This window comes from Rana temporaria, chromosome 4 (genome assembly GCF_905171775.1).
Source record: "Rana temporaria chromosome 4, aRanTem1.1, whole genome shotgun sequence".
Lineage (NCBI taxonomy): Eukaryota > Metazoa > Chordata > Amphibia > Anura > Ranidae > Rana > Rana temporaria.
The window spans coordinates 280,785,376-280,811,744 of record NC_053492.1 but is presented as its reverse complement, the minus strand read 5'-3'; the positions used below and the strand labels follow the sequence as shown (position 1 = coordinate 280,811,744).

Genomic DNA, 26,369 nt, shown 5'->3' with positions numbered 1-26,369 from the left:
TTGTGAAAATACTGGATCCTTAGTCTTGGAAGATGACAGCAGGCAGAACGTTAATGCACCATGCAGTCTGTGCCACACAATTTACTAGACATAACAATGTTTCATATCTGTCCTTTCAATGAAATTAGTGTAAATGGAAATTTTTCATTTTGTGCTCTTTTAATTCAGATTTTATATGAAAGCTGGGAAGGACTCATAAAACAAAATGGGTTCAAAATATTTACATTTTTTTGGATCACTTGTACGATCTGTGGTAAAATATACAAAAAATGTAGTCTAAAATAACATTATTTAAATGTTAATGGACAATTAGTATTGTATTGCTGTGTGAAGATTAGTAATATGATGATGTGCTTTAGTGTGTCGAGAGTGAGATAAAAGTTGGATCCATCTGTACATTTTATACAGATGTATGTATATAGAGAGTTGAGGCCTTCTAATTTTAGAGCCCATTCACACAGGGGCAACACAACTTCTAGCACGACTTTGGGAGGCAACTTGGACACGACTTGAATATGAATCATCAGGCAACTTACAAGTTAACTTCAAGTCGCCTCCAGGATAGGAGGCTTTCCAGTGGCCAATCAAACAACACTCAGCTCTGTCGGAGGAAGGGGGAGGGAGGGGTTTGCCTGAGAAATGTATGTTATCTTCCTCTATTGTTGCTTCAGTTAAGACAGTGATCCGACATCTGAGGCGACTTCCACTGAAATCAATGGGTACAAGTTGCCTACTAGTTGCCTAGAAGTCTGATTGAAGTAGTACAGGAACCTTTTCTGAAGTCGGAGCGACTTCAGTAGTGTACATTAAGACGGCTCCATTCACTTGAATTCATTTTCTCGACCACGCGACTTGGGGCAACTTGGGGCGACTTGAAGTCAGATCCCAGGTCGCCCCTGTGTAAACCGGCTCTTATGCCGCATACAGACGGTCATTTTTTGCGATGAAAAAAAATTGAAGTTTGAAGTGATGAAAAAAAACGACATTTTTGAAACTTCATTTTCAAAAACGATGTAGCATACACACCATCGTTTTGAAAAATGATGAACAAAGTGACGGCACTCTAAAGGGGAAGTTCTATTCGCCTTGAGGCTGCTTTTAGCTGGTTACTTGTTAGTAAAAGATGTTTTGTGCTTTTTTGTCTGTTACAGCGTGATGAATGTGCTTACTCCATTATGAATGGTAGTTTTACCTCCCGTCTCAAAACTTGCTTCTGGGTATGTGCGGGTTTAAAACGTCATTTTTGCCCACACACGATCATTTTTTATGACACAAAAAATGACATTTTAAAAAATGACATAAAAAATTTGAGCATGTTCGAATTTTTTTTTTGTCATTTTTCAGAAGACATAAAATGACATTTTGCCCACACACGATCATTTTAAATGACATTTTTAAAAATGTCATTTTATTTCATCACAAAAAATGACCGTCTGTACGCGGCATTAGAGTTTGCAGTTTTCTCAGTTTTTTCTTTTTAAAAGTGTATTTTGTGTGTGTACTCGAGAGAGGAGCCGGACTGCAGGAGTTGGGAGTAGGCAGGCCTCCCCCAGAGGCAATCTGACACCTTTCTGCATTCGCCCGGGTGGCAATGGCGGGTGTGTGAGGGGGTCCTCCCACACAGTCCGCCCTACCTGCTCCACTTTGAAGCCCAACGGGGCAGAGGGACTCCCTATAAGGGAGTGAGAGGATCTAGCCCGCTCAACCAGCCCCGTTAGTCCTTCGCCTCTCTTTTTAGAGACCGCATGGTCAAAGTACGTGCATGTTAACCCAAGTTTTCTCAGTTAACCAAGGTATGACTGTGTTTTCAGTATGTTAAGTATAATATATATTTGCATGGTAGCAAAGTGTATTTGTTTGGAATAATACACATGTCCATTGAGCTCTACCATAAAAAAAAAACAACAAAAAAACAAACACATTCAGAACAGTAATCCCACATGATCAACAGGTAGAGAAACTGCACAACATCCATCGTTCCAGCAGCCCCTTTTGAAGAATTGGTGGTACAGATCCTAGTGCCACTTTGGGCCTCTATCTTGATGCACAGGGTGGATATTTAAGAGTTTATAAACTGAGAATAACACAACAGGGAGATTGCACACATACAAGTATGCTAACCTGTATCCCTGGTGTACTTGGTTGGTATTAGGAAGGGGGCATGTATTTATTTTTTTATATTTAAATGTAAAAAGAAACAATAAATACAGATTAAATGTATGCTAGGGGGACTAGGATCACCAGAAGAGCAGATTGTGGTTACTATTTTCTGTTGATTCATGTTTCTTACAAATGCCTTGTGTTTATTGTATCTTCATGAGAAACAGTTAAACAATTATGGCATCTCCTCACAGGGGAGACCTGTACAGATAATCAGAGCATTGATCATCAGTGCAGCCCCAACAGTGCCCATCAGTGATGTCAATTAGTGCCCATCAGTGATGCCAACTTGTGCCCATCAGTCATGCCAATCTGTGACCATCAGTGCTGCCAGTCAGTGCTGCCTTTCACTGCCCATCAGTGCCACCCATTTGTCCTGCCTATCATTGCCTATAAGTGCTATCTATCAGTGCCCATTATTTACACCTATCAGTGCCCATCAATGCTACCTATCAGTGCCCATCAGTGCTCATCAGTGCTGCTTATCAGTGCCACCTATTAGTACCCATCAGTGCTGCATATTAGTGCCTCCTCATCAGTGCCACCTCATCAATGCCCTTCAGTGCCGTTTCATCAGTGCCCATACGTTTTTCTGCCAGAAAAACTTTATTTTGTTTTACTTTTTCAGTCTTTTTTCATTTTTTGGGGAAAAAAAAAACAGAAGTGATAACATTTTACCAAAAGAAAGCTCTATTTGTGTAAACAAAATATATAAAAGTTTGTTTGGGTACAGTGTTGCATGAACGCTGAGAATTGGCCGGGGCAGGAAGAGGGTAAAAGTGCCCAGTATTAAAGCGGTTAATGTAAAAGTATGTCTTAAAGATAACAGGCCCATTGAAATGCCACCCTGCATATAGTTCCTATTCCAGTTTGGACACTTGGATAAGCACATGACTCTCCCCCATCCCTTATCAAAATAAAGTGATGAATGTCTCAATGCCCCATTGTCAGTCACATGGGGTATAGGGGGAGTTCTTAGCCCTCTGACTTCAGAAACTTGAAGCTTACACAAGGCTTATTCCTTTCATTCTTATGAAGAAACAAAGCTGTAGGGAACTGGCAAAAAAAAAAAATTGTATATGCAGCTGCAGGAGTAGCATTCAAGTGAACCTATTGCTTTGCACCACAGGTTCAGTTTAAGTTATTGTAGGTGTATGTGGCTGTCACACCAGTTATGAGGCCAATGTGATTGGATTCTGCAGTTATTACATTAAAAGTCACAGTAAACATTAAAGCCAATGCAACTTTTAGTTTAAATCAACTTATTGCAATACAGGTGCATAAAAACAGAACATTTTGCAAAGTCAAACCCATCTTCTGCTAGCAGCTGCAGACTAGGGGCCGTGTTTTCTGTGGGGAAGCAGGGTCAGATCCAGGGGCGGACTGACAACTCATGGGGCGCCCGGGCAATAGAATATTATGGGGCCCCTGGGCTTACAGATCGCCACCACGCCAGGAGGCAGTGCAGAGGCGGGGCAGCTAAAATCTCGGGATTTTCACATCAAAAGCATGTCGGTTTCGGACATATCAGGGACAGATCTAAAAAAAACATAGATTTTTACATACTGTCCCTGGTTTTACTGAGCCTGGCAACCCTGATGGGGCTTGTCCAACACATCCTAGCTTTCCAGCTGAGGGTGTGTTGGACTACCGCAGAGAAATCACTGCTTCCTCACAGAGAGAATGGGTCCCATTCTGTGGCATATTGGCATGGGGCGGGCATTTTACTCTTTGATTGCTTAGTAAGGAAAACAAAAAATAGCCCTTTCACATCTTTTGCTCGATACACCTTCAAATTTATTTTGCTAATTTCATTTCTATTGGACTCCAAAGCTAAACTCTAGGCACACAATCCTTGCTCATATATGTTTCTCAATAAACACAAATTATATAAATCTCATTTGTGTGCACCAAATGTATTGGCAAACCTAGATGCTATATCATACAAATATTGGGTTGTACATAATCTGTGCAGAAAGAAGAGCTATGGGAGGGACCCAAAAAGTCCCTCCACTACAGCAGCTTGCATGTAGAAAACAATAGGGGGTGGATACACGTTCATTAATCTTGAACAACAGGAGAAACATTAAGGGTCATTCTAGGGCAGGAGGAGCAAACAAAGTGCAGGAGTTGTTTCATGCTAGATTTGATCTGGTAATACACAATGGACACCAAGGGGTTGATTTACTAAAATTGGAGAGTGCAAAATCTGGTGCAGCTCTAGATAGAAACCAATCAACTTTTAGTTTTTTTTCAAAGCTTAGTTGAACAATATGAAGTTAGAAGCTAGTTGGCTAATATGCACAGCTGCACCAGAATTTGCACTCTCCAGTTTGTATGCTAATGAACTGTGACCTCACGTAAATGACGCACCTAACGAACGGCGCATGCGCCATCCGTGAACGTATCCCAGTGCGCATGCTCAAAATCACGTCGCAAATAGTTAATGCTTTCGACGTGAATGTAACCCAGGCCCATTCTGAATCGACTTACGCAAACTACGTAAACTACGTAAACAACGTGAAATTCGACGGCTATCCCGACGTCTATACTTCACATTGGCTGCGCCATCTTTTTGGTGGTTTATCTTTACGCCTGAAAACGCCTTACGTAAACGGCGTATGTTACATGCGACGGGCGTGCGTACGTTCGTGAATAGGCGTATCTTGCTAATTTGCATATTCTCTGCGTAAATCGCTGTACATGCCCCTAGCGGCCAGCGTAAATATGCAGCTAAGATACGACGGCGTAGGAGACTTACGCCGGTCGTATCTTAGCAACAAAGAAGCGTATCTCAATTTGAGCATACGCTTAAAGATACAATGGCGCGGATTCTGACTTTCGACGGCGTATCTACTGATACGCCGTCGTAAGTCTTTATGAATCTGCCTATATTTGTATGCTTGATGGGGGCACTCGGCAGGAGGGATGGGCCAGGAGCAATGAAGAGGGGTCCTAGAAGAGGAGAATATGGGCTGCCTTGTGCAAATCCACTGCACAGAGGAGGTAAATATGTTATTTAAAAAAAAAAGACTTTACAATCACTTTAAATGCATTGAACATTAAACAATCTATAGATAATGATTGACAATTCAAACAGTCAATACAATACAAGCAATTAATAATCTTATGCTGCGTACAGACGAGCATACATGTACGATGAAACCGGTCCGCCGGACCGTTTTCACCGTACATGTATGCCCGTGGATTTCTGTATGGTGGCTGTACTCACCATCATAAAGAAATCCGTGAGTAAACAATACGCGGGGCGTGTCCACGCCATCGCCGCGACGATGACGCGGCGACGTGGGCGGCCCTGCCAGTTAAATGCTTCCACGCATGCGTCAAAGTCATTTGACGCATGCGAGGGATTGCGGGCGCTCGGACATGTACGGTAGGTCTGTACAGACGACCGAACATGTCTGAGGGGACAGGATTCCAGCGGGCTGTTTTAAAACAAGTCCGGAAATATTTGCCCGCTGGGAAAAGGCCCGGCGGGCAAATGTTTGCTGGAATCCTGCCCGCTCGGGCCTACACACGACCGAACATGTCTGCTGAAACTGGTCCGCGGACCAGTTTCAGCAGACATGTTCGGTCGTCTGTACGGGGCCTAAGAGGGATGCATGAACCATTTCATAAATCAAGGGAATCTGCAGGCTATGAATTCCTGAATTAGTGTTTTGATTGCCTAGATTACTGAATGACGTTGTTCTCTGAAGATGAAACTGATTCTTATGTTGATCTTCAGTCAAATGAAAATTTGACAGTTTATCAATTCCCCCAATTTGCAAGATAATTTGCTAAGTTTAAGACCTCTGTAAAGAAAAATCAGTGAATATAGAAAAAGGCTGCTCTATTTATACCACCATATACAGTTTAAGTAATGTATACTACTGCTAATTATATTAGAAGTCCTTAACTATTTAGGCACGTTTTTTATGCCAACACCTTTTTTTGTTTCAGAAATTCCAAGACCTGACCTTTCAGTTAGAAAACCTGCCCTGACTGCTATATATTTTTTCTGATAAGCTGGTATTGGCCTCCTTCTTCATAACCCCCCTCTTTACCCACTCTATTCACATAAGCAAGTACGTTTTGTAGGTCCATAAGTATTAGTTTATTGTTGATAATCTCTGGGGTTAGTTCAAACATACTGACAGAGAAATGTTCCCCCAGTGGGGTTTTTAGGCAGCTCAAGTAATGAGTTAGAATGCGTGTGTAAAAAAGGTTTATTGGGAATAACACATACAAAAGGAAGGATGGGGAGTATGGTTAAGACATACAAAAGGCATTAAAATTCCATAACTTTTTACAGCACACAACAGGTAATTATACAGCTTGATAAGGGTAAACATAGCATATATAAAAATAGATCCTAACACGTTCCGACCCTTCTTCAGAGGTTTTAGTTGTGACTAAAAAGAAAATTGCAAAAAATATTTATTAATTATATTTTTATATCAACTGTCCCCCGCCCCAGCCCCGTCTGTATATGGGCACTAGTGAAATGGAGGGGGAGAGAAAAGATAAATGCACATAAAAATAAAAAATAAAGTAAAAGTAGATATCAAAATCATCTTTACCAAGTAGAAGAGTATGGAACAGTCCAAAAAAAGCTTCATAGTCGCAACAAAGGAGGCCCAGCTGGTTCCCTGGATGATGTTCCAACCTCAAGGTGCCCCCACACAGGCGTCCCAAAAGGTTGCTGAGTAATCATGTGTGACCCCACAGGGGGTCACCGGGTGGGGGGCGACGCCCGACAAAATGGTGGATAGGAAGGGAGAAAGCAGAGGGGGGGAGTTTCGGCCTGCAGTAAAGTAATTAAAGGCATTCGTAAATTAGATTTTAGTAGTGTGTATGTATATATATATATATATATATATATATATATATATATATATATATATATATCCATAAAACACATCTTGTATTAATTGTATTAATTGTATTAATTGGATCCCCTTAATGGCCAGCCCTGACAGATCCCACAACTTAGATCCCTTTCACAGTTCAAACATACTTACCTTTACAAATCTATATCCAACTTTACAGTGGGGTAAAACAGGTCTTGGTCTGTCAAATTAACAAAATTGAATAACAGTGTACAATTTAAATACTCTTGTGCAAAATTGACAGCAGCACAACACAGCTCTGTCCTGCAATGGTCCTGCAGCAGTCATGGCAGTATTAAATGGACATGGGATTGTAAGGCCCTTTAGGGATATCCCATTACGGGTGTTGACAGGGGAGTGAGTCAGTCACTCTGCAGTCATTGATTCCAATATATTTTGGAGGTGTGGGATATGCCTGTAGTTGTTGAGCAGTGGTGGAAAACATTGAGAGGGAGCTCAAGAGACCATATCATAAAAATACATTTATCTTATAGACTTTGGCTCTCCTTTGAGAAAGCAGAGCTATCCCTGGTTGAAGAAGATCCCAGTGAGGAGGTAAAAAGAAGAGAGAGACAATGGTCTCCCCTTCAGGCGATTGCCCTCACCCACCTCTGCAGTTTCATGCTTTTCCAATGCAGGCAATGTCAATGTCCAACAAGCCATTGATTGTTTTTACCTCCTTCTTGCATATATTGTTCATTTGGCAGAGTATGCAGGACCTGAGCAATCATATAATAGCTAGTGTTGCTCACGAATATTCGTATTGCGAATATTCGGCTCGAATATGGCATATTCGAGTATTCGCGATATATTTCGAATTTCGCGGTGAATATTCGCAATTCCGAATATTCGCATTTTTTCAATTTGATTTTTAAAACAGATCACATCCTATCGACGTCTAAAAGCATTGCTGGTATGATTAGAGACCCTGGGCCGAGTAGCTAAGCTGAGGCGATCCTTTTATGTTGCCAAATTGAAAAAAAAAAAATTGCGATTTTTCGCTATTGCGAATGCGAAAATGATTGCGAATTTTCGATAACTGTGGTAGGAGAACTCTGATTGTCTCTGATGCAAAAGGGGGGGGGCTTTGTGTATGTTTCTGTTATGAATATTTGTATGTTTGATATTAATTTTTTTTGTAAGAAGGAAAAAATTGCGCATACCTTAAAAAAAGGGGAGAATACAGCAGCAACTCAAAAATGTTATACAACATAATTTAATACAAGACAGAAAATGGAGTCGCTCTACAAGAATAAAAAATATGTCTAGTGACAAGACATGTGGGCAAATTATAAAATAAGCAAGCGCAAATAACTTGTGAAATACACAGTGAAACAAATATATAAAGAAATATAGTCCCAATAATAGAAAAATAATCTTTCATAAAAATGTCTTTGATATGTGAAGTGAAAAAAAGTCCAAAGCATGCAGCATGAACGTGTTCAATCTTCAAGGTGTTTGATTGACAAACGGCTGTGACAGATGGATAGAGTAAAGAATCACCACCAATGCAAAACACTTTTTATTTTCTATTGTAAAATATCAAGAATATTCTGAGCCAATCAGAGTGCTCCTTCTGCATTTGCCGAATATTCGCAATTATTTTGTATTGTAAAATATCAAGAATATTCTGAGCCAATCAGAGTGCTCCTTCCGCATTTGCCGAATATTCGCAATTATTTTGTATTGTAAAATATCAAGAATATTCTGAGCCAATCAGAGTGCTCCTTCTGCATTTGCCGAATATTCGCAATTATTTTGTATTGTAAAATATCAAGAATATTCTGAGCCAATCAGAGTGCTCCTTCCGCATTTGCCGAATATTCGCAATTATTTTGTATTGTAAAATATCACGAATATTCTGAGCCAATCAGAGTGCTCCTACAGCATTTGTCGAAATTGCGCAGTAAATATCGCATTCGCATGTTGCGATATTTCGATAAAATATCACGAATATTCTGAGCCAATCAGAGCGCTCCTCCAGCATTTCTCGAAATTGCGCAATAAATATCGCATTCGCATGTTGCGATATTTCGATAAAATATCACGAATATTCTGAGCCAATCAGAGTGCTCCTACCGCAGTTATCAAAAAATCACAATTATTTTCGCATTCGCAATAGCGAAAAATCGCAATCATTTAATTTCGATAAAATATCACGAATATTCGAATTTAGCGAATATATCTCGAATATTCGAATATATATTCGAGATATATCGCGAAATCGAATATGGCATATTCTGCTCAACACTAATAATAGCCTATGTGGAGCAGAAATTGAAATTGAATTGTAGTATTGAAAACAGAAGTGTGTCCCTTGAAGTCTGTAAAGCTCATATACACTATACAATTTGATTGTACAATCTCCTTTAAATCTACCATCGACTATGTAGTGCAAGGTCCTGCCTGATTGGATACAGAGTGATTGGATAGATAGGTGTGTCCATACCAAAACTATGCTATAGGTGGAATGATCTATTCAATGTGTATTACATCTGGCAGGCCCTTGCACTACACAGTTGATAGATCTAAAGGAGATTGTACAATCAGATTGTACAGTATATGGCCACCTTAAAGGAAGAAGTAAAAAAGGTAGGGTAGAAATAAAAAAGAGGTGGTATAGTTATGAGGGAGGTGTGGCCCAGAGCGGTAAACAAGCCCTAATCTGTGATGCATAAAGAAAGTGCATAATGGGATATGAATTTTCTAGAAGGTCACATGACAATACAAGAAGCAATGGTCTCAGAAAGCATTTTTTTAACATTTTGAACTGAAAGGTGAACGACCATAATGCACCGCGCCACCACACAGTGCATTGGAAGCCCTGACTGACGCAATGAAAGCTCTGCCCAAAAAGAGTACATAACAGTGTCATAGCCATGATTGGACACTGTAATGATGTCTCTATCCAATCATGACTCATTGCTCTTAGTCCCACACTATAAAAAACATTCTTCCCATTGCGGACATTAGCTGTGTGATAATGGATTGGCATGGGGGAAGATAGAACAGAGCTCTGTTTAGTGCTACTAGTGAGTTAGTGTGCTATAGTGTACTATTGTGATTCTATTCTGAGTGTAGAGCAGGGCTTTTTTCAGGGGGAACTTGGGGGAACTCAGTTCCACCACCTCTGGCTCAGACCCTTTGGTGCCTGCTCACCACAATCACTTGTAAACACAGAAGTCTGGTTTCTGTATTTACAAGTGACAGCTCTGCACTCTGTGTTTAACCACCTGAACTCTGCATTCTGTATGTAATGCAATCCTGGTATTTAATGCCCCTTTAAGACCCTTCTACTGTTTGTGAAATCTGAACGGGGTCGTGGTTGAGTTCCTGCACCTATTTTCTGAGAAAATAAGCTCTGGTGTAGAGTGTTAGTTTAGCGTGAATCTAGTGATAGTGAATTTTTTTTTTCAAATGACAACATTTTTTTTATTGCATTTTATTGTAAATATGAGATCTGAGGTCTTTTTGACCACAGATCTCAAATTTCAGAGGTCCAGTCATTCTTCTTTTTTATTACAAGAGATGTTTACATTCCTTGTTAATAGGAATAAAAGTGACTTTATTTAATTTTTTTTTTAAAGAACAGTGTAAAAATAAAAAGGTAAAACAAATAATAATAATAAAACAAAAATGTTAACGCGCCCCGTCCTGACGAGCTTGCGTGCAGAAGCGCCCGCATATGAAAACGGTGTTCAAACCACACATGTGAGGTATCGCCGCGATCGGCAGAGCGAGAGAAATAATTCTAGCCCTCTTTTGCAACTCAAAACCTGCAACCTGTAGAATGTTTTAAACGTTGCCTATGGAGTTTTTAAGGGTAAAAGTTTGTCGCCATTCCACGAGCGCTTGCAATTTTGAAGCGTGACATGTTCAGCATCAATTTACTCAGCGTAACATTATCTTTCACAATATAAAAAAAAAATGGGCTAAATTTACTGTTGTTTTATTTTTTTATTAACCAGTTCCCGACCCCCGCATGTACATATACGTCCACAATATGGCACGTACAGGCACATGGGCGTACACGTACGTCCTCGCCTATTAGCGGGTGGGGGGTCCGATCGGGACCCCCCCCGCTACATGCGGAGGTCGGGTCCGCTCGGGGAGCGATCCGGGACCACGGCGGGGCTATTTGTTTATAGCCGCTCCGTCGCGATCGCTCCCCGGAGCTGAAGAACGGGGAGAGCCGTGTGTAAACACGGCTTCCCCGTCCTTCACTATGGCGGCGCATCGATCGCGTCATTCCCTTTATAGGGAAGACACGATCGATGACGTCATTCCTACAGCCACACCCCCAAACAGTTGTAAACACATACTAGGTGCACCCTAACTCCTACAGCGCCACCTGTGGTTAACTCCCAAACTGCAACTGTCATTTTCACAATAAAGAATGCAATTTAAATGCATTTTTTGCTGTGAAAATGACAATGGTCCCAAAAATGTGTCAAAATTGTCCGAAGTGTCCGCCATAATGTCGCAGTCACGAAAAAAATTGCTGATCGCCGCCATTAGTAGTAAAAAAAAAAAAATAATAAAAATGCAATAAAACTATCCCCTATTTTGTAAACACTATAAAATTTGCGCAAACCAATCGATAAACGCTTATTGCGATTTTTTTTACTAAAAATAGGTAGAAGAATACGTATCGGCCTAAACTGAGGAAAAAAAATGTTTTTATATATGTTTTTGGGGGATATTTATTACAGCAAAAAGTAAAAAATATTGCTTTTTTTTCAAAATTGTCGCTCTATTTTTGTTTATAGCGCAAAAACTAAAAACCGCAGATGTGATCAAATACCACCAAAAGAAAGCTCTATTTGTGGGGAAAAAAGGACGCCAATTTTGTTTGGGAGCCACGTCGCACGACCGCGCAATTGTCTGTTAAAGCGACGCAGTCCCGAACTGTAAAAACACCTTGGGTCTTTAGGCTGCATATTGGTCCGGGGCTTAAGTGGTTAAAAATAGTGTATTTTTTCCCAAAAAAACCTGTGCGCAAATACGGTGTGGCAGAAAGTATCGCAATGACTGCCATTTTATTCTCTAGGGTGTTAGAAAAAAATATATAATGTTTGGGGGTTCTAAGTAATTTTCTAGCAAAGATTAATGTTTTATTTGTAAACGACAAATCTCAGAAAGAGGGTCAGTCCTTAATTGGATAAGTGCCATGTGCTAAAAATTAATACTTATACTGTATATACTAAAACTTCAGTATAGCCTCCCTTTAATTCCAGCACTGTATGATGTCATTGCAATCCATCCATATGGCCAGTCGCTTAGAAGACCTGACTGACATCAACAGCAGAACATGATATACAATCTCAGACTAAACCCTTTTTATAAATGTCAGCAAAAGCATCTTCCCTGAAACAGCAGCAACTACACCTGTTGTCATCAATCTGAGCTGCCCATGGGGAAATGACAGTGACACAAAACTGGAGGTGAAGTGTCTCTTTTTTCAGATTTGGCACAGTCATGAACCTGATGACATTTCCAAGTTTCCACAAACCGAATGCTGAATCATTTACACTCAGTAATCAAAGGAAAGAAATGTTCAGTAATCACTGAAGACTGTTTAAACACAGTTAAAGTGGAATGGGACTCAACATAGTGAAGATTTGATATGTTATATCGCAAACTTAAAAACTGTTAGTCACAATAAATTGAAGATGAATAAATTAAGAGAATAAATTAAGGTTTTTCATAATGCACCATTGTGGGAAGGAAAATGGGACCAGAATGTAGTTATTTTTGACTTCCGGAAACTTTGATATCAAGAGGAACAGGCAGGCGGAAATGGGCAAAATACTCTTATGCCACGTACACACGATCGTTTTTTGGCATGAAAAAAAAACGTTGTTTTTCAGCATGTCCAAAAAACAAAGTTTTTCCAACTTTATCATTAAAAACGATGTTGCCCACACACCATCGTTTTTGAAAAATGATGAACAAAGCACGGTGACGTACAACACGTACGACGGCACTCTAAAGAGGAAGTTATATTCGCCTTTGGGCTGCTTTTAGCTGACTCCTTGTTAGTAAAAGACGATTCGCGCTTTTTTGTCTGTTACAGCGTGATGAATGTGCTTACTCCATTATGAATGGTAGTTTTACCTGAACGAGCGCTCCCATCTCATAACTTGCTTCTGGGCATGCGCGGGTTTAAAACGTCGTTTTTGCCCACACGATCATTTTTTACAACCCGAAAAACAACATTTTTTAAAACGACGTTAAAAAATGCAGCATGTTCAAATTTTTTTTTGACGCTTTTCAGAAGCCGAAAAACGATATGAAGCCCACACACGATCATTTTAAATGACATTTTTAAAAACGCCTTTATTTTTCATGCCGAAAAATGATCGTGTGTACACGGCATAACAGTTAAAATGGCGGATTGAGGACTTCCAGTTCCACGGAACGACCATTTCTGCCCATACGGCATTATGATATAACTCATTGGTAATGAGAGGGGGATACTCGGTATCGACGGGGAGGTTTTTCATAGCGCGCCTTTGTGGAAAGGGAAATGGGGCCAGAATGCAGTTATTTTTGACCTCCAGAGACTTTGATATTAAGAGGAACAGACAGGCTGGTATTGGCAAAACATACCAACAGTTAAAATGGTGGATTGACGACTTCCGGTTTTGCAGAAAACGATAATTTTTGGCCATACGGCATTATGATAGGATGAATTAGCAATGAGAGTGGTATAAATAGAGTGATGGACGTTAACACAGCAGCTAGCTGGTGACACAATTATGTTTGCAAAATGCGTTGAGGCTGCTGGGAGAAAATTTACGTCACTTCCTACCAAACGAGAGTGAGGCCTGGAACGCAAACCGCAAGAGGAGATTACAGGGCATACACGCTGACACTTCTCACCTCACATACACGGCTGGATTAGCTTGGTGCCGGCTTAGGGGCACATACAAATGTTAGTGCAATAGTCCTTGATTTATGATAAAGAGTAGAGATATACTACACTATGATGGCTATCCATTTTCTATGAGCACTGAAACCAAATTGCATTTTCTGCTTGGAAAGGCTGCAGTTTGATCTATTGAACAGGAGTGGTTACCCATATGAAAGAACCAAAGGCGCATGTAAAGTTGTATCTGGTGAGTGGCAATTTTATAAGATGGTGGTGTAGTCACGAAAACTGTGAAAATTGGTGCACTTTAAACCATGGATAAGGAAAGTTTTTTTTTTGTTGTTTTAAACGAACGGATCACTTACTGGGACTATCTATTATGATTTGTTATATTTTTGCATCTGCACCTTATTGATTTATGGACTTATTGGAATAAGTCGATTGACTTATCATACTATATATCAGCATTTGCACTTTTTATCCATTGGGTCTTGTTTAATATTTATTTCACATTTGGTACTTGCACTTTTGATGGTTTAACTACTATTATACAGTGTGGTTCAGGAGCACGGTACATTTGATTCATATGGGCATTGGATCATTTGCTTAACTATATTTATATATTTACACATTTCACCCATGTATCTTTCCATAGGAGTATATATTTAGATACTGGAGTGGATTGATTTGGGACACAAACCGATCAATTAAAACACTCAACAGGGGCTGGGAGGAACATTCACAAGGATCCCTCACAATAATATTTTTTTTTTACGGTAGTAGTAGAATTGGTTAGACACAAATTTATACCAAGTTTAGCGCAATCCACCTATTGTTCATAATTTTAACATCTCACTCGAGGGTAACATGTATTTTTGATTGCAGCAAACAAAATTAGTGAGTAAGCACTTGTGTTTTGTTTTTTTTGCGTCAGTAACATACACCGTTTTATGTGGGGCTTCCCGTATGCTTCTCAAGGCTTCATTTTCAGTTATAACTGTGTGTTTATTTAAAGTGGTTGTAAACCCACTTTTTTTTACTTTTGCCTACAGGTAAGCCTATAATAAGGCTTACCTGTAGGTATAAAGAATATCTCCTAAACCTGTACGGTTTAGGAGATATTCCCCCCGCAATGCGCCGCTGATTGCAGCGGCACATGCGCAGCGGGGATCCTCGGCTAAAGGACTGGCAGCCGCCGGACCTTGCCGAATTTAAATCTCCCACGCGCATGTCGGAAGACACGCCGAGTCAAGATGATATCTCGCTCGGCGTGGACCAGGTGAGTTCCCTACACCTCGTTTTGAGGTAAGTATTTCATAATGAGCTAATATGCGGTGCATACTAGCTCTCTATGGCTTTTACTTTTCAGGTGAACAAATTTTTTTTTTGTTTTTGCGGGTTTACAACCGCTTTAAGGAACAAATCCATTACATATCCCACATAGGCTGCATGGACACTGACAGCTCATCTCCCACAGAGGTAAGTAGCACAGGCACTGAGGGGGGGGGTGAGTGGTGTTCGTTCACCTTTTCATTTTTTCTTAAAAGGTGAACTTACACTTTCAGTTTCTCATGTCCACCAATCAGATTCAAACTTACCTTGGAAGTTTGACTGTGACTGGTTTTGCAGGAAGGAGAGAGAACGTTGCATGGACAGGCTTTACGAAGTACATTCCTTAAAGCGGAGGTCTGCCCCGCCGCCATCCTCGGTGAGGGAATCAGGAAGTGAAGCATTGCGGCTTCACTGTCTGATTCCCTATGGGCATGCACGAGCTGTGCTATGTGAATGGGCGGATGTCTCCTGGGACACACACAAGGTCCCAGAAGACACTGCTCCCCATTTTCCGGGAGGCAGAGCGACAAGGAGAAGAAAGAAGACCCACCGTGGACAAGGAAGAGGCAGATTAGGATATCTGCCTAGTAACAGCCACTTCTGGTAAGTATAAAAACACCCTGTATATAGATGTGTGTGTGTTAATTCTGAAGAAGGATACATCTACCCACAATGCATATTTTAGTTATTGGCGAAGGTTGGTGAGCTGAGTCTGTCCCTTGGTTCTTTACTTTAGTAGAGGGTCTATCTGCCACAAATCCTAAGGCAGCGTACACACGGCCGATCCATCCGATTTTCATCAGTTCACCGCTGAAGTAGACTGATGGTCTGATGTGCTTACACACCATCGTTCCAAAAACCGATCGGGTCAGAACGCGGTGACGTAAAACACAACGACATGCTGAAAAAAACAAAGTTCAATGCTTCCAAGCATGCGTCGACTTGATTTTGAGCAAGCGCGGGTTTTGAACCGATGCTTTTGTGTACTAACCATCGGTTTGGACCTATCGGTCAGCGGTCCATCGGTTCGATTTTAAAGCAAGTTCTCTAACTTTTGTCCGAAAGACAAAAGACCGATGGGCCGTACACACGGACGGTTTGGACCGATGAAACTGAACTTCAGTCCGTTTTCATCGGTTTGGACCGACCGTGTGTGCGCGACCTAACTGTTTCTGTGGAGTTTCTTTCTGTCCACAAATTCTTTCTGCATAATAATAAGCAGATTCACAAACTTTAATGCAGAGATTTTTTCAGGAGTGTTCCCGTGAAACATTTTTGTGTGCACTTGACTCGTTAAGGTAAATTAAATGGACTTTCTTTTGGTTGCACAGCTGCTATGTTTATGGGATAGCATTAGTAGCTCACTGAACACATTCACTTGTTGCCTGTTCGGAAGAGCACATGAAATGTTGTTCTCACAAATAGAGAAATGGCATGCTTCTTTTAATCCTAATATGGAAGACTGTGCCTGCACTGAATAGAATGCTTGAACAGCCCATTCTCCAGCTTTACATTTGCTTGACAAGCTCTATAATTCTTCGGTGTATTGGTTTGGCAAAAGGGAAAAAGGAACAGTGATTGTAGGGAAATGGAGATCAGGAAGAATGTGTTCAGGCTGAATGAAGTCAGGACCGAGGAATGCTGTGCCAACAAGGTCTGTCTGTGTGGCTGAACATTATTATTAGCAGTGGTGCTAGCCAACAGCTGAAGAAGCACATTGTTGCAGCCTGATTCAATATGTTCAAAATGATTAGCAGCTTTGGAACATATGAGCCCAAGGCCTGCAGCACCTAAGCCTTATGTCTAGGAATTTCTAGTTTATACCGATGATTACTTTATATATGAAATCTGGGTCTTGAATATTGCCTTCAGTCACACCTATGTTTGTTTAGTGCTGTGCTGATTTGAAAATTGTTAGTGTAGAAATCAAAGGAGAATATTTATAAAGCAGTGAATATGACATTAACTAAACTTTCACCACTTGCGTATCGTTTGGGTGCATGTGTTTTAACCACTTCCTTACTGGGCACGTATACCCCTTCCTGACCAGGTGAAATTTCAGCTTCTGGCACTGCGTCGCTTTAACTGACAATTGCGCGGTCGTGCGATGTGGCTCCCAAACAAAATTGGCGTCCTTTTTTCCCCACAAATAGAGCTTTCTTTTGGTGGTATTTGATCGCCTCTGCGGTTTTTATTTTTTGCGCCATAAACAAAAAAAGAGCGACAATTTTGAAAAAAAGTCAATATTTTTTACGTGTTACTATAATAAATATCCCATTTTTTTTTTTTTTTTATATTTTTTTCTCAGTTTAGGCCGATACGAATTCTTCTACATATTTTTGGTAAAAAAAAAAAAAAATCGCAATAAGCGACTGGTTTGCGCAAAAGTTATAGCGCTTACAAAATAGGGGACAGAATTATTATTCATTTTTATTATAATTTTTTTTTACTAGTAATGGCGGCGATCTGCGATTTTTATTGGGGCTGCGACGTTATGGCGGACACATCGGACACTTTTGACACATTTTTGGCGCCATTCACATTTATTCTGCGATCAGTGCTATAAAAATGCACCGATTACTGTATAAATGTGACTGGCAGTGAACGGGTTAACACTAGGGGGGCATGGAAGGGGTTAAATGTATTCCCTGGGTGTGTTCTAACTGTGGGGGGAGGGGGGATGACTGGGGGAGGTGACCGATGCTGTGTCCCTCTGTACAAGAGACACAGATCGGTCTCCTCTCTCCCTGACAGGACGTGGAGCTCTGTGTTTACACACAGAGCTCCACGTCTTGTCCATGTAGCCGCCGATCGCGAGTGCCTGGCGGACATCGCGGCCGCCAGGCACGCCCATCGGTATCTCAGGAATGCGGCAGGCACGCGCGCGCACCCTCTAGTGGCCTGGAAGAGCGGAGGACGCATATATGCGTCCTGTTAGAGATTTAGAACCACCCTGCGGCCGCACATATTCGTACGGCCGTCGGGAAGTGGTTAAACAACAGTGACTGATTCACTATAAGTGAATGTTTGGTGTAAATCACAGGCATTGCTTTAGAGATGGAGATGGACTCGGGCATGTTTGGGATCCCACCTGCTTGATCCTGCCAGGAAGCCGAGACTGCACACGGCTAATCACAGGCAGTGAAACATTTCCTAATCTGTGCAGCTGCAGACCAGGAAATATTTCATTATTATGATTGGATAATGGTCCATTAGCAGCAGCAGAACATCATTTCTAAACAATATACGGTAGCTTGTTGAGTGGGAATAAAATCATAATATTGTATTAGTTAACACTAAGGTTGGATTATAAAGAATTTGCTTAGGCATTCACCCAATGAAGATGCGATTCACTTTATTCTGTGCGAACGGAACAACAAATTAATGTGAATAGATTATGTCCTATGCGTCTTTAAACTGAAATCACTGATTTTAACCACTTGCCTACCGAGCCATAGCCGAATGACGGCTACAGCAAGGTCAGATAACTCTGGGAGGGCGTACTATGATGTCCTCCCAGAATCGCGCACCTAGGAATATCAATGGCATCATGGATCACGGTAAAGGGCCAATGCCACAAATGGAAAAAGAAAATATGGACAGCCGCACTCCAAAAAACCTTGATGGTTGTCTTTATTTAAAAAAGGAAAAATGCACTACAAGTCACAGAACACAACACGGGAGTAAAACAGCTGACGCGTTTCTCACTATAAATTAGTTCTTAATCATAGCTATGATTAAGCACTAATTTATAGTGCGAAATGCGTCAGGTGTTTTACTCCCGTGTTGTGTTCTGTGACTTGTAGTGCATTTTTCCTTTCTTAAATAAAGACAACCATCAAGGTTTTTTGGAGTGCGGCTGTCCATATTTTCTTTTTCCATTTGTTGCCTTGTGCATTGCCAGCACCCTTGATCTTCTGAGACCGTACTGATCATCCTAATACAATCCACCTGGAGCAGTAACTTTCTGTCTTTCAAAGGGCCAATGCCAGTGGCCCTTTACCACGTGATAGCTCCATCTAATGACAGAGCGATCAGTTGTAAACAAGCCGATGCATGCCTGCTTCCGCTCTTACCCTCTCTGTACTGATCGGTACAGTGTTAGAGGATATGGGAGAGATAGGGTGCAGCAGTGCTGTGGACTGGATCTGTAGTGCCCACAGTGCTGATCTCTGCCCATTCTTGCCTCATCCCCATCTATACTCAGCCATCCTCATTCATGCTCAGCCATCCTCATCCATACTCAGCCATCCTCATCCATACTCAGCCATCCTCATCCATACTCAGCCATCCTCAGCCATACTCAGCCATCCTCATCCATGCTCATCCATCCTCATTCACGCTCAGTTATCCTCATCTCCGTGTAAAAGACTGACACTATTCCTTTTGCAGTAAAATCCCACAATTTTCACCATGCAGATGGAACAGTCTTAGATGGATTTTTATTAAATATGTCATTTTTTTCATTTTGCCCATAGTTACAATGTAAGAATTTAAAATAAAGTATTTAATTTAAAGTAGTTCTAAAGGCAGAAGATTTTTTATCTGAATGCATTCTATGCATTCAGATAAAAAAACATTCTGTGTGCAGCATACCCACTCAGCCCCTCCAATACTTACGTGAGCCCCATCTCAATCCAACGATGTTGCACGAGAGCCTTGGCTGTCTGGGAACGCTCCCTCATTGGCTGAGACTGTCAAAGCCAGTGAGCCAATGAGGAGAGAGAGGGGAGGGGCTGAGCCACAACTCTGTGTCTAAATTGACACACAGTGCAGCGGCTCGGCTCAGGTGCCACCATAGAAAGATGCTTGCTGTAGGGGCACTCGGCAGGAGGGAGGGGCCAGGAGTGCCAGCAGGGGACCCAAGAAGAGGAGGATCTAGGCTGCTCTGTGAAAAATCAGGTAAGTATAACATGTTTGCTATTTGTAAACAAAAAAAAGAAAACTAGACTTTAATATCTCTTTAATCTATCAGTGTGAACATATCACGACCCTGTCTTCATTTTCATAACATCTATACTTATCATTTGGTAAGTGAAGTGGTCTTTCCAAAAAACTGTATTTGACTATTTAATCATGTACACTCCTACCCAACCAGGGCTGAGAATTAAACCTACACAGCATACCTGTTCAGTGTTGCTTTAGTGCAGCGTTCCACCCCATTTCCTTTGATTGGTAATCTGGTGAAGCTGGAACACACTAACTTGTAACCCAATCTTGCTGCTTCTAACATACAGAAAACCTAATACACAGTAAGAAAATGACAGCTTTTCTACTGACCTTGTGTGGTGCCCTGCAATGTCCTGGAATGTATTACTTGCATACTAGCTCACTGATTGATTTCACTTTTTGACCAGAATTGCTCTGAGATTGCTCTTTACTTTGGGACAGCAATTTTGCTTTTGAAGGTTCCTTGGATGCCTCTTAGCTGGGTAAAATGTGTTAATTCACAGTGTAGTGGTCTACCCCCTTAGCCTTCCCTAAGGCTAAGGTAAAGACAGCATTCTAAAATCAAATATTAGATCAGGATTTCCGCAGCATTCAGTATCCAGCCACTATGACCAATACCATGAACGAAACCCTGAGGGGACCCTTTTTATCGGAATAGATAAATTTGACCCCCATTGGAGAGGTAGCTCACTGGTCAGGGAACTCTCCAGGATGGAGATGGCCTGTATTTACAGAGTCCGTACATATAGTCCTTATGGACTAAACATAGACACTGACGTTAACTCGTTTATAGATAATGGTTAGTTTTTGTGTACCTGTGATGAACTTTTGTGAACCATCTCTGAACCTTGGTACATCTGGGCCTTGATGATGGCTTACCCCTACAAGTTAATTTATATCCAACCCATTGGGCATATTTTCATATTTTTATATTTTTATATTATATTTTTTTATTTTGTAATCACCGATGGTTTGTTAGCCAATGGTTATCCTGCTTGGTTAGATAGATCAGAATTTAAATTTTTATATAGATAATTTTTTCTCCATATGGATGCTTCACTTACATCCATGGGCTTTTTTTTTTTTTTGTTGTGACCACATGGGTGTAGCTATGTTAGCACAGTTTTGTTGACAACTATCTATATTCAAGTTGTGTGGCTATTATCTAGTTTATATACAGCTTTTTCCTCTAAAGAACATTTTTTGTACTCTGTATGGGATACTTAAGACTGACATGATTCACTGAGATTTAGATATATATGATTGATATTCATTTATCTTGTATCTTGGATATTGATTGTCAGGCTGCTTTATCATGAGCTTTCTGACATCCTTTAGTATCATGCAGTTTTGTTGTTATCTTATACAATATTTTTTACCAGCATAGGTATCCATTGATAGATTATTAAAACCGATGGATATTAAAAAAAAAATTATATACTGACATCTGATCCTGCGGCTCTCAAGGCTGCGGATCTATTTGTAGAAATTTACATCGAGTGGTAGCTTCCCTGTGATAATCGCTAGTCCTAGCTATATGGATAGCTTGGAAGTTTATTAATGTCACACATTAAGAATTTTCATTTGTAATTTTATTACTGGCAGGGTTCTATATTTAATATGGCGACAGATGCACGTAGCCCTGTATTTCAGAGGAGGCGGCTCCTGTTGCGATGTCTGATTTTAAAAGTGGTGAGTCAATACGCCGCTTATTTTTCTTGCTACACGGGCTTGTCGATGCCCACTAGCATTATATGTTTTTAAATTTACCCCATTTTTTAGTTTGGCAGCTATTCTTTACAGTTTGAGTACTGGCAGCGATCCCAACTTAAATATGGCGGCCGATGCCCGCGATCTCCAAGGTTCAGAGCTGGGCGGTCCCGGATGTTATGTATTGTTATAAGAGTGGCGAGTCAGCACGTCGCTCGTACCCCTGGAAGAAGTCATCTGTGTGACGAAACGGCGTAGGGAGGAGCGGCGTGCTGACGTCACCACGATCCACGCTGTCTACCCGGAAGGACGAGCGGACAGCAGAGCCGGCCGGCTAATATTATATATCGCACTTTTTAACCTACATACATGTGAGTGTATTACTTTTTTTATATTAAACATTTTAAACGATATCACACCATGTCAGTGTTTTTCTCCTCTGGGTTACATCTATGGAGAAAGTTGGTCTGATATAGAAGATTGGTGAAACAGGAGAGAGAGTGACAGTTTATCCAGGACCCCTATTGACCTATGTGTTTACATGCCTGATTTATTTCTTGCTCTGGTAAGCAGTTGGTACATAAGTGGTGGAGGATTTGTCATCTGATTCACAAGATTTTGCCTGGATATCTAGCTTCACCCATTCGGAGAACTTTCTGTCACTTCCTGCAATCTTCTGTGATACATCCTATATGGACTTTTGCACAACTTTTTTCAGTTTTAATGCACTGGGGTTTTGTGTGCACTTAGCATAATTGAAGGTTTATGTTGGTTCAATTTGCAGCGCAGCTTTTCTTTATAAATCGTATTCTTGTGTGTATCTGACATATAAGCTGCAGCAGCCTTTTTTATTTTTATTATTTTCATTTTCAGTATTATTTTTCACATTATTTTTATAGTATCATTACTATTTCACCCTTAGACCTGCGCAGTATCTTCCAATATATACTAAAATCAAATAGTACTTTTACTAAACAGGAAACTATAAATGCATGTTCCTACCCTTCACAGTGGACTCAATTCTTAGTTTGCTCTAGGAAAGTATAACACTCAGAAAGGTGCACACTTATGAGCTAACTCATGTTCAAATTTAGGTTCATGCTCCTGTGTTTATGAACACTACCCTCTAATGCCTTGTACACTCGACCAGTTTTCCTGCCGGGAAAACTGCCATGAGAGCTTTTGGGTGGGAAAACCAGCTGCATGTATGCTCTATCGCAGTTTTCCCAACAAGAAAACTGCCAGGAAAAAAAGAGAACCAGCTTTCTTTTCTCGGGTCGGGATTCCTAGCAGACTTTTTCCCTGTTGGGAAAACCGGTCGTGTGTATGCTTTTCCGAGGGGAAAAAAATGTGCATTCTCAGAATCAAGTATGAGACGGGAGTGCTCTTTCTGGTAAAACTAGCTTTCGTAATGAAGATATCAAATTTGTCACGCTGCAAATTATAGCATCGTTTAATGCAGCGCATGAAACGCGCAAATCGTCTCTCACCAAACTTTTACTAACACGAGATCAGCGGGATCAGCAAAAACAGCCCAAAGGGTGGCGCTTTTTGAATGGAACTTTCCCTTTATAGTCCTGTCATACATGTTGTACGTCACCATGCTTTGGATGGGCGGTATTTGGCCTGAACGTGTGTATGCAAGGCAGGCTTGAGAGGAATCCCATCAGGAAAAACGTTGTTTTTTTCCTGCCGAGAAGAACGGTTGTGTGTATGAGGCATATCACTATAAATGTGTGTGCACTTGTTTGATGGGAGGTGTCTGCTTATGCTTTGATCTTTTCCATAAACATAAACATGTATGCTTAGGTGTTCCAAGCTTATGTAGGTATAGCATAGTTACTAGACAGACATGCTCCTAGGGTGTATGGACCTTGCCAGCTTGTTTCGTTAACCTTATATGTCTATGGCCAGATTTACCTTTTCACTTCTGAAATACTAAGAACCATTCTTCTACATTTACTAAAATGCAGCCTACAACACTTCCTTTGGAACATATTCCTCTAGTCTTTCCGTACGGTGACAATTCTCTTAACCCCTCTCTGTTCAACCATAAAATAAACTCCCCCTTCCCCAGATGAGATTTAAGCACTTTGTTAAAGATCAAGATTCATTTTTCACTCCCATTCCTGTTCATGTAAGCTAATGCTGACAGCATGATCTGGTGGCTGCTCTCAGAAGTCAGTTACATTTTACCCAATACAGACAAGGCTTTGGGGAATATAACATTTGTCAGTTGTTTCCTGAAAGTCGGTCCTAATGTTGGTCTGACTGTATAAATAAACTGCTATTTATCAAGATCAATTAACATTCTGTACAACCAATCAGATTATTTTCCACCAGATAGGCAGTAGAATAACTTAATTATCCCTGGCATTTATATTAGGACATTAAAGAGTGATACATTCTTTGATCACAGTCATTGTAACCCTAGGCAACACTGTTTACAGAATGGCAAGTCTGACTTAATTATTTATTGGCATTAAAATGTATAATTCCCTTTAAAGTTAGTCTTCTCATTATTTTGTGGGGGTTGTGTAGATACAGTAAGCACCTTTTATGAGTTGAAATAGTGATGTACATAGATGCATTCTATTTGAATATCCATATGTTTAAATTCAGTAAACACTCCTATTCTTTTGCAGAGAAAGCTGATTTAAAAGCAGAGTTTGTGAAGAAAACACCATCTAAAGGTAATCTAAACCTAATAAATGTATGCACAACAAAAATGGCGTTAAAAAGTTGTGATAATATCAGTGAAGGTAGTCGGTATACCATGTGAACCTAAACCAGAGTTTTATTACCAATGGTATATTTATATACTGGGAGGGGGGTGTATTGTAATTGAAGTGTTACACAGTCATACATTTCCCCCCTGTGTGGGGGAAATGTGATTGATGACATTCACAGTACTCTCAATCAATCACTTACAATTAAATTCTTCAGCTATTTCTAACTATTTTGGGCCAGGTAACCTATACATTTGATTGATGTTTGTCGTAAAACGGATGAATGATAGAGTAGAGATAATTAGAGTTGTGTATTAGAGCAGGCAAGGGAGCAAAGTTTTTATGGAACCCAACATTTGAACATGACATTATTATGCAGAATAAATCAGCTCCACGTAGGGCCAAGTTTCCAAATGGGCTCATTAAGACTTGTGTCATGGGCTCAAAAGTTGGGCACAAAAGTTTTTGGGGCTCCCACAAAAGTGTAAAATAATAGGAAGTGGTTTATATGGTCCTTGCCCCCCTTGCCAGGTAACTTGAGGGGTCTGTACAGCAGATAGTTAAATGCAGCATTTAACAAAAATGGCTGTTGGGTGGAATGAGCTGCCAAGATTCATGTAAGGTTACCCCATAGCTGCAAAGAACTCTCTTCAGCTGTGTGATCCTTTAGTGAAAAAGCACTGTTACTGGCTTTTCCTGATGAGTATTATATTGAATTAGTTTGGAAAAGTTGGTTTTCTTTTCATCTGCTAAATTATAGATGATTTTCGTAACACGCACTGTGCAGTAGACATATAGGGGAAACAAATCTTTGCTTTCAAACCATCAGCTCTCAGAGCTGCTACAGATGTGCACAGTGCTGGATATAGATCAGCTCAAGTGAGTTTTTAGGGGGGGGGGCAGAGGGGAGCTACATTTAAAAGATTTGTTACCTTAATGCAGAGAATTCTTTAAGCTAAAAAACTTTTACATTTACAATCACTTTAACTTTAAATGAAAACCAAACATTTGTTGCCAGTGCACTACAAAGCATGTTTCATTGCAACCTTATACACAGATTAAAATTTTCCTTGAGGACAGTGCACCTACTGTATGCAAAAAAATGTGCATAATAACATACTTAAGGCATTGCACTGCAAACCTGTGAATCTGGCTTTAAGGCAATTCTTCTAAGACATAGCATTAATGGCTAAGTTCACCTTTACTCATCTTTTTAGTTATTTTTTTCTAAAATGCAGCTCCCCCTATATACCAATATAGCATTAATGCACTTATTTTGCAAAAATACAACTGCTTTCCATTAATTCTACACAGGCTTACCTCACTCTCTTCATAGCTGTTTAAACACACTGCTCGATTAGTTCTGCCTTACTTCCTGGACAGACTTTAGGTCATGACACAAGAAGGAGTTGACCAGCTGACCTCATGAGCACACACCCTGCATCATCTACCTTCAGCAGGTTAACTCCTTTCTGTGTCAGGACTAAAGTCTGACCAGGAAGTAACACAGAACTAATCGAGCAGTGTGTTTAAACAGCTATGAAGAGAGTGAGTTAAAGGGGTTGTAAAGGTAAAAAAAAATTCCCTAAATAGCTTCCTTTACCTCCTTTAGTCCTCCTTCACTTACCTCATCCTTTGATTTTAATTTTAAATGTCCTTATTTCTTCTGAGAAATCCTCACTTCCTGTTCTTCTGTCTGTAACTCCACACAGTAATGCAAGG

At 40.5% G+C, this 26,369-nt stretch overlaps 1 protein-coding gene across 1 annotated transcript in view; it reads left to right on the top strand.

Annotated features, from left to right (window-relative positions):
- TRDN (triadin) overlaps positions 1–26,369 on the top strand; it is a 299,517-nt gene that overhangs the window by 225,460 nt on the left and 47,688 nt on the right. The window contains exon 9 of the mRNA XM_040347781.1: positions 24,564–24,611. Within this exon, the coding sequence (XP_040203715.1) occupies positions 24,564–24,611 (48 nt within the window). The remainder of the gene's footprint in view (positions 1–24,563; positions 24,612–26,369) is intronic.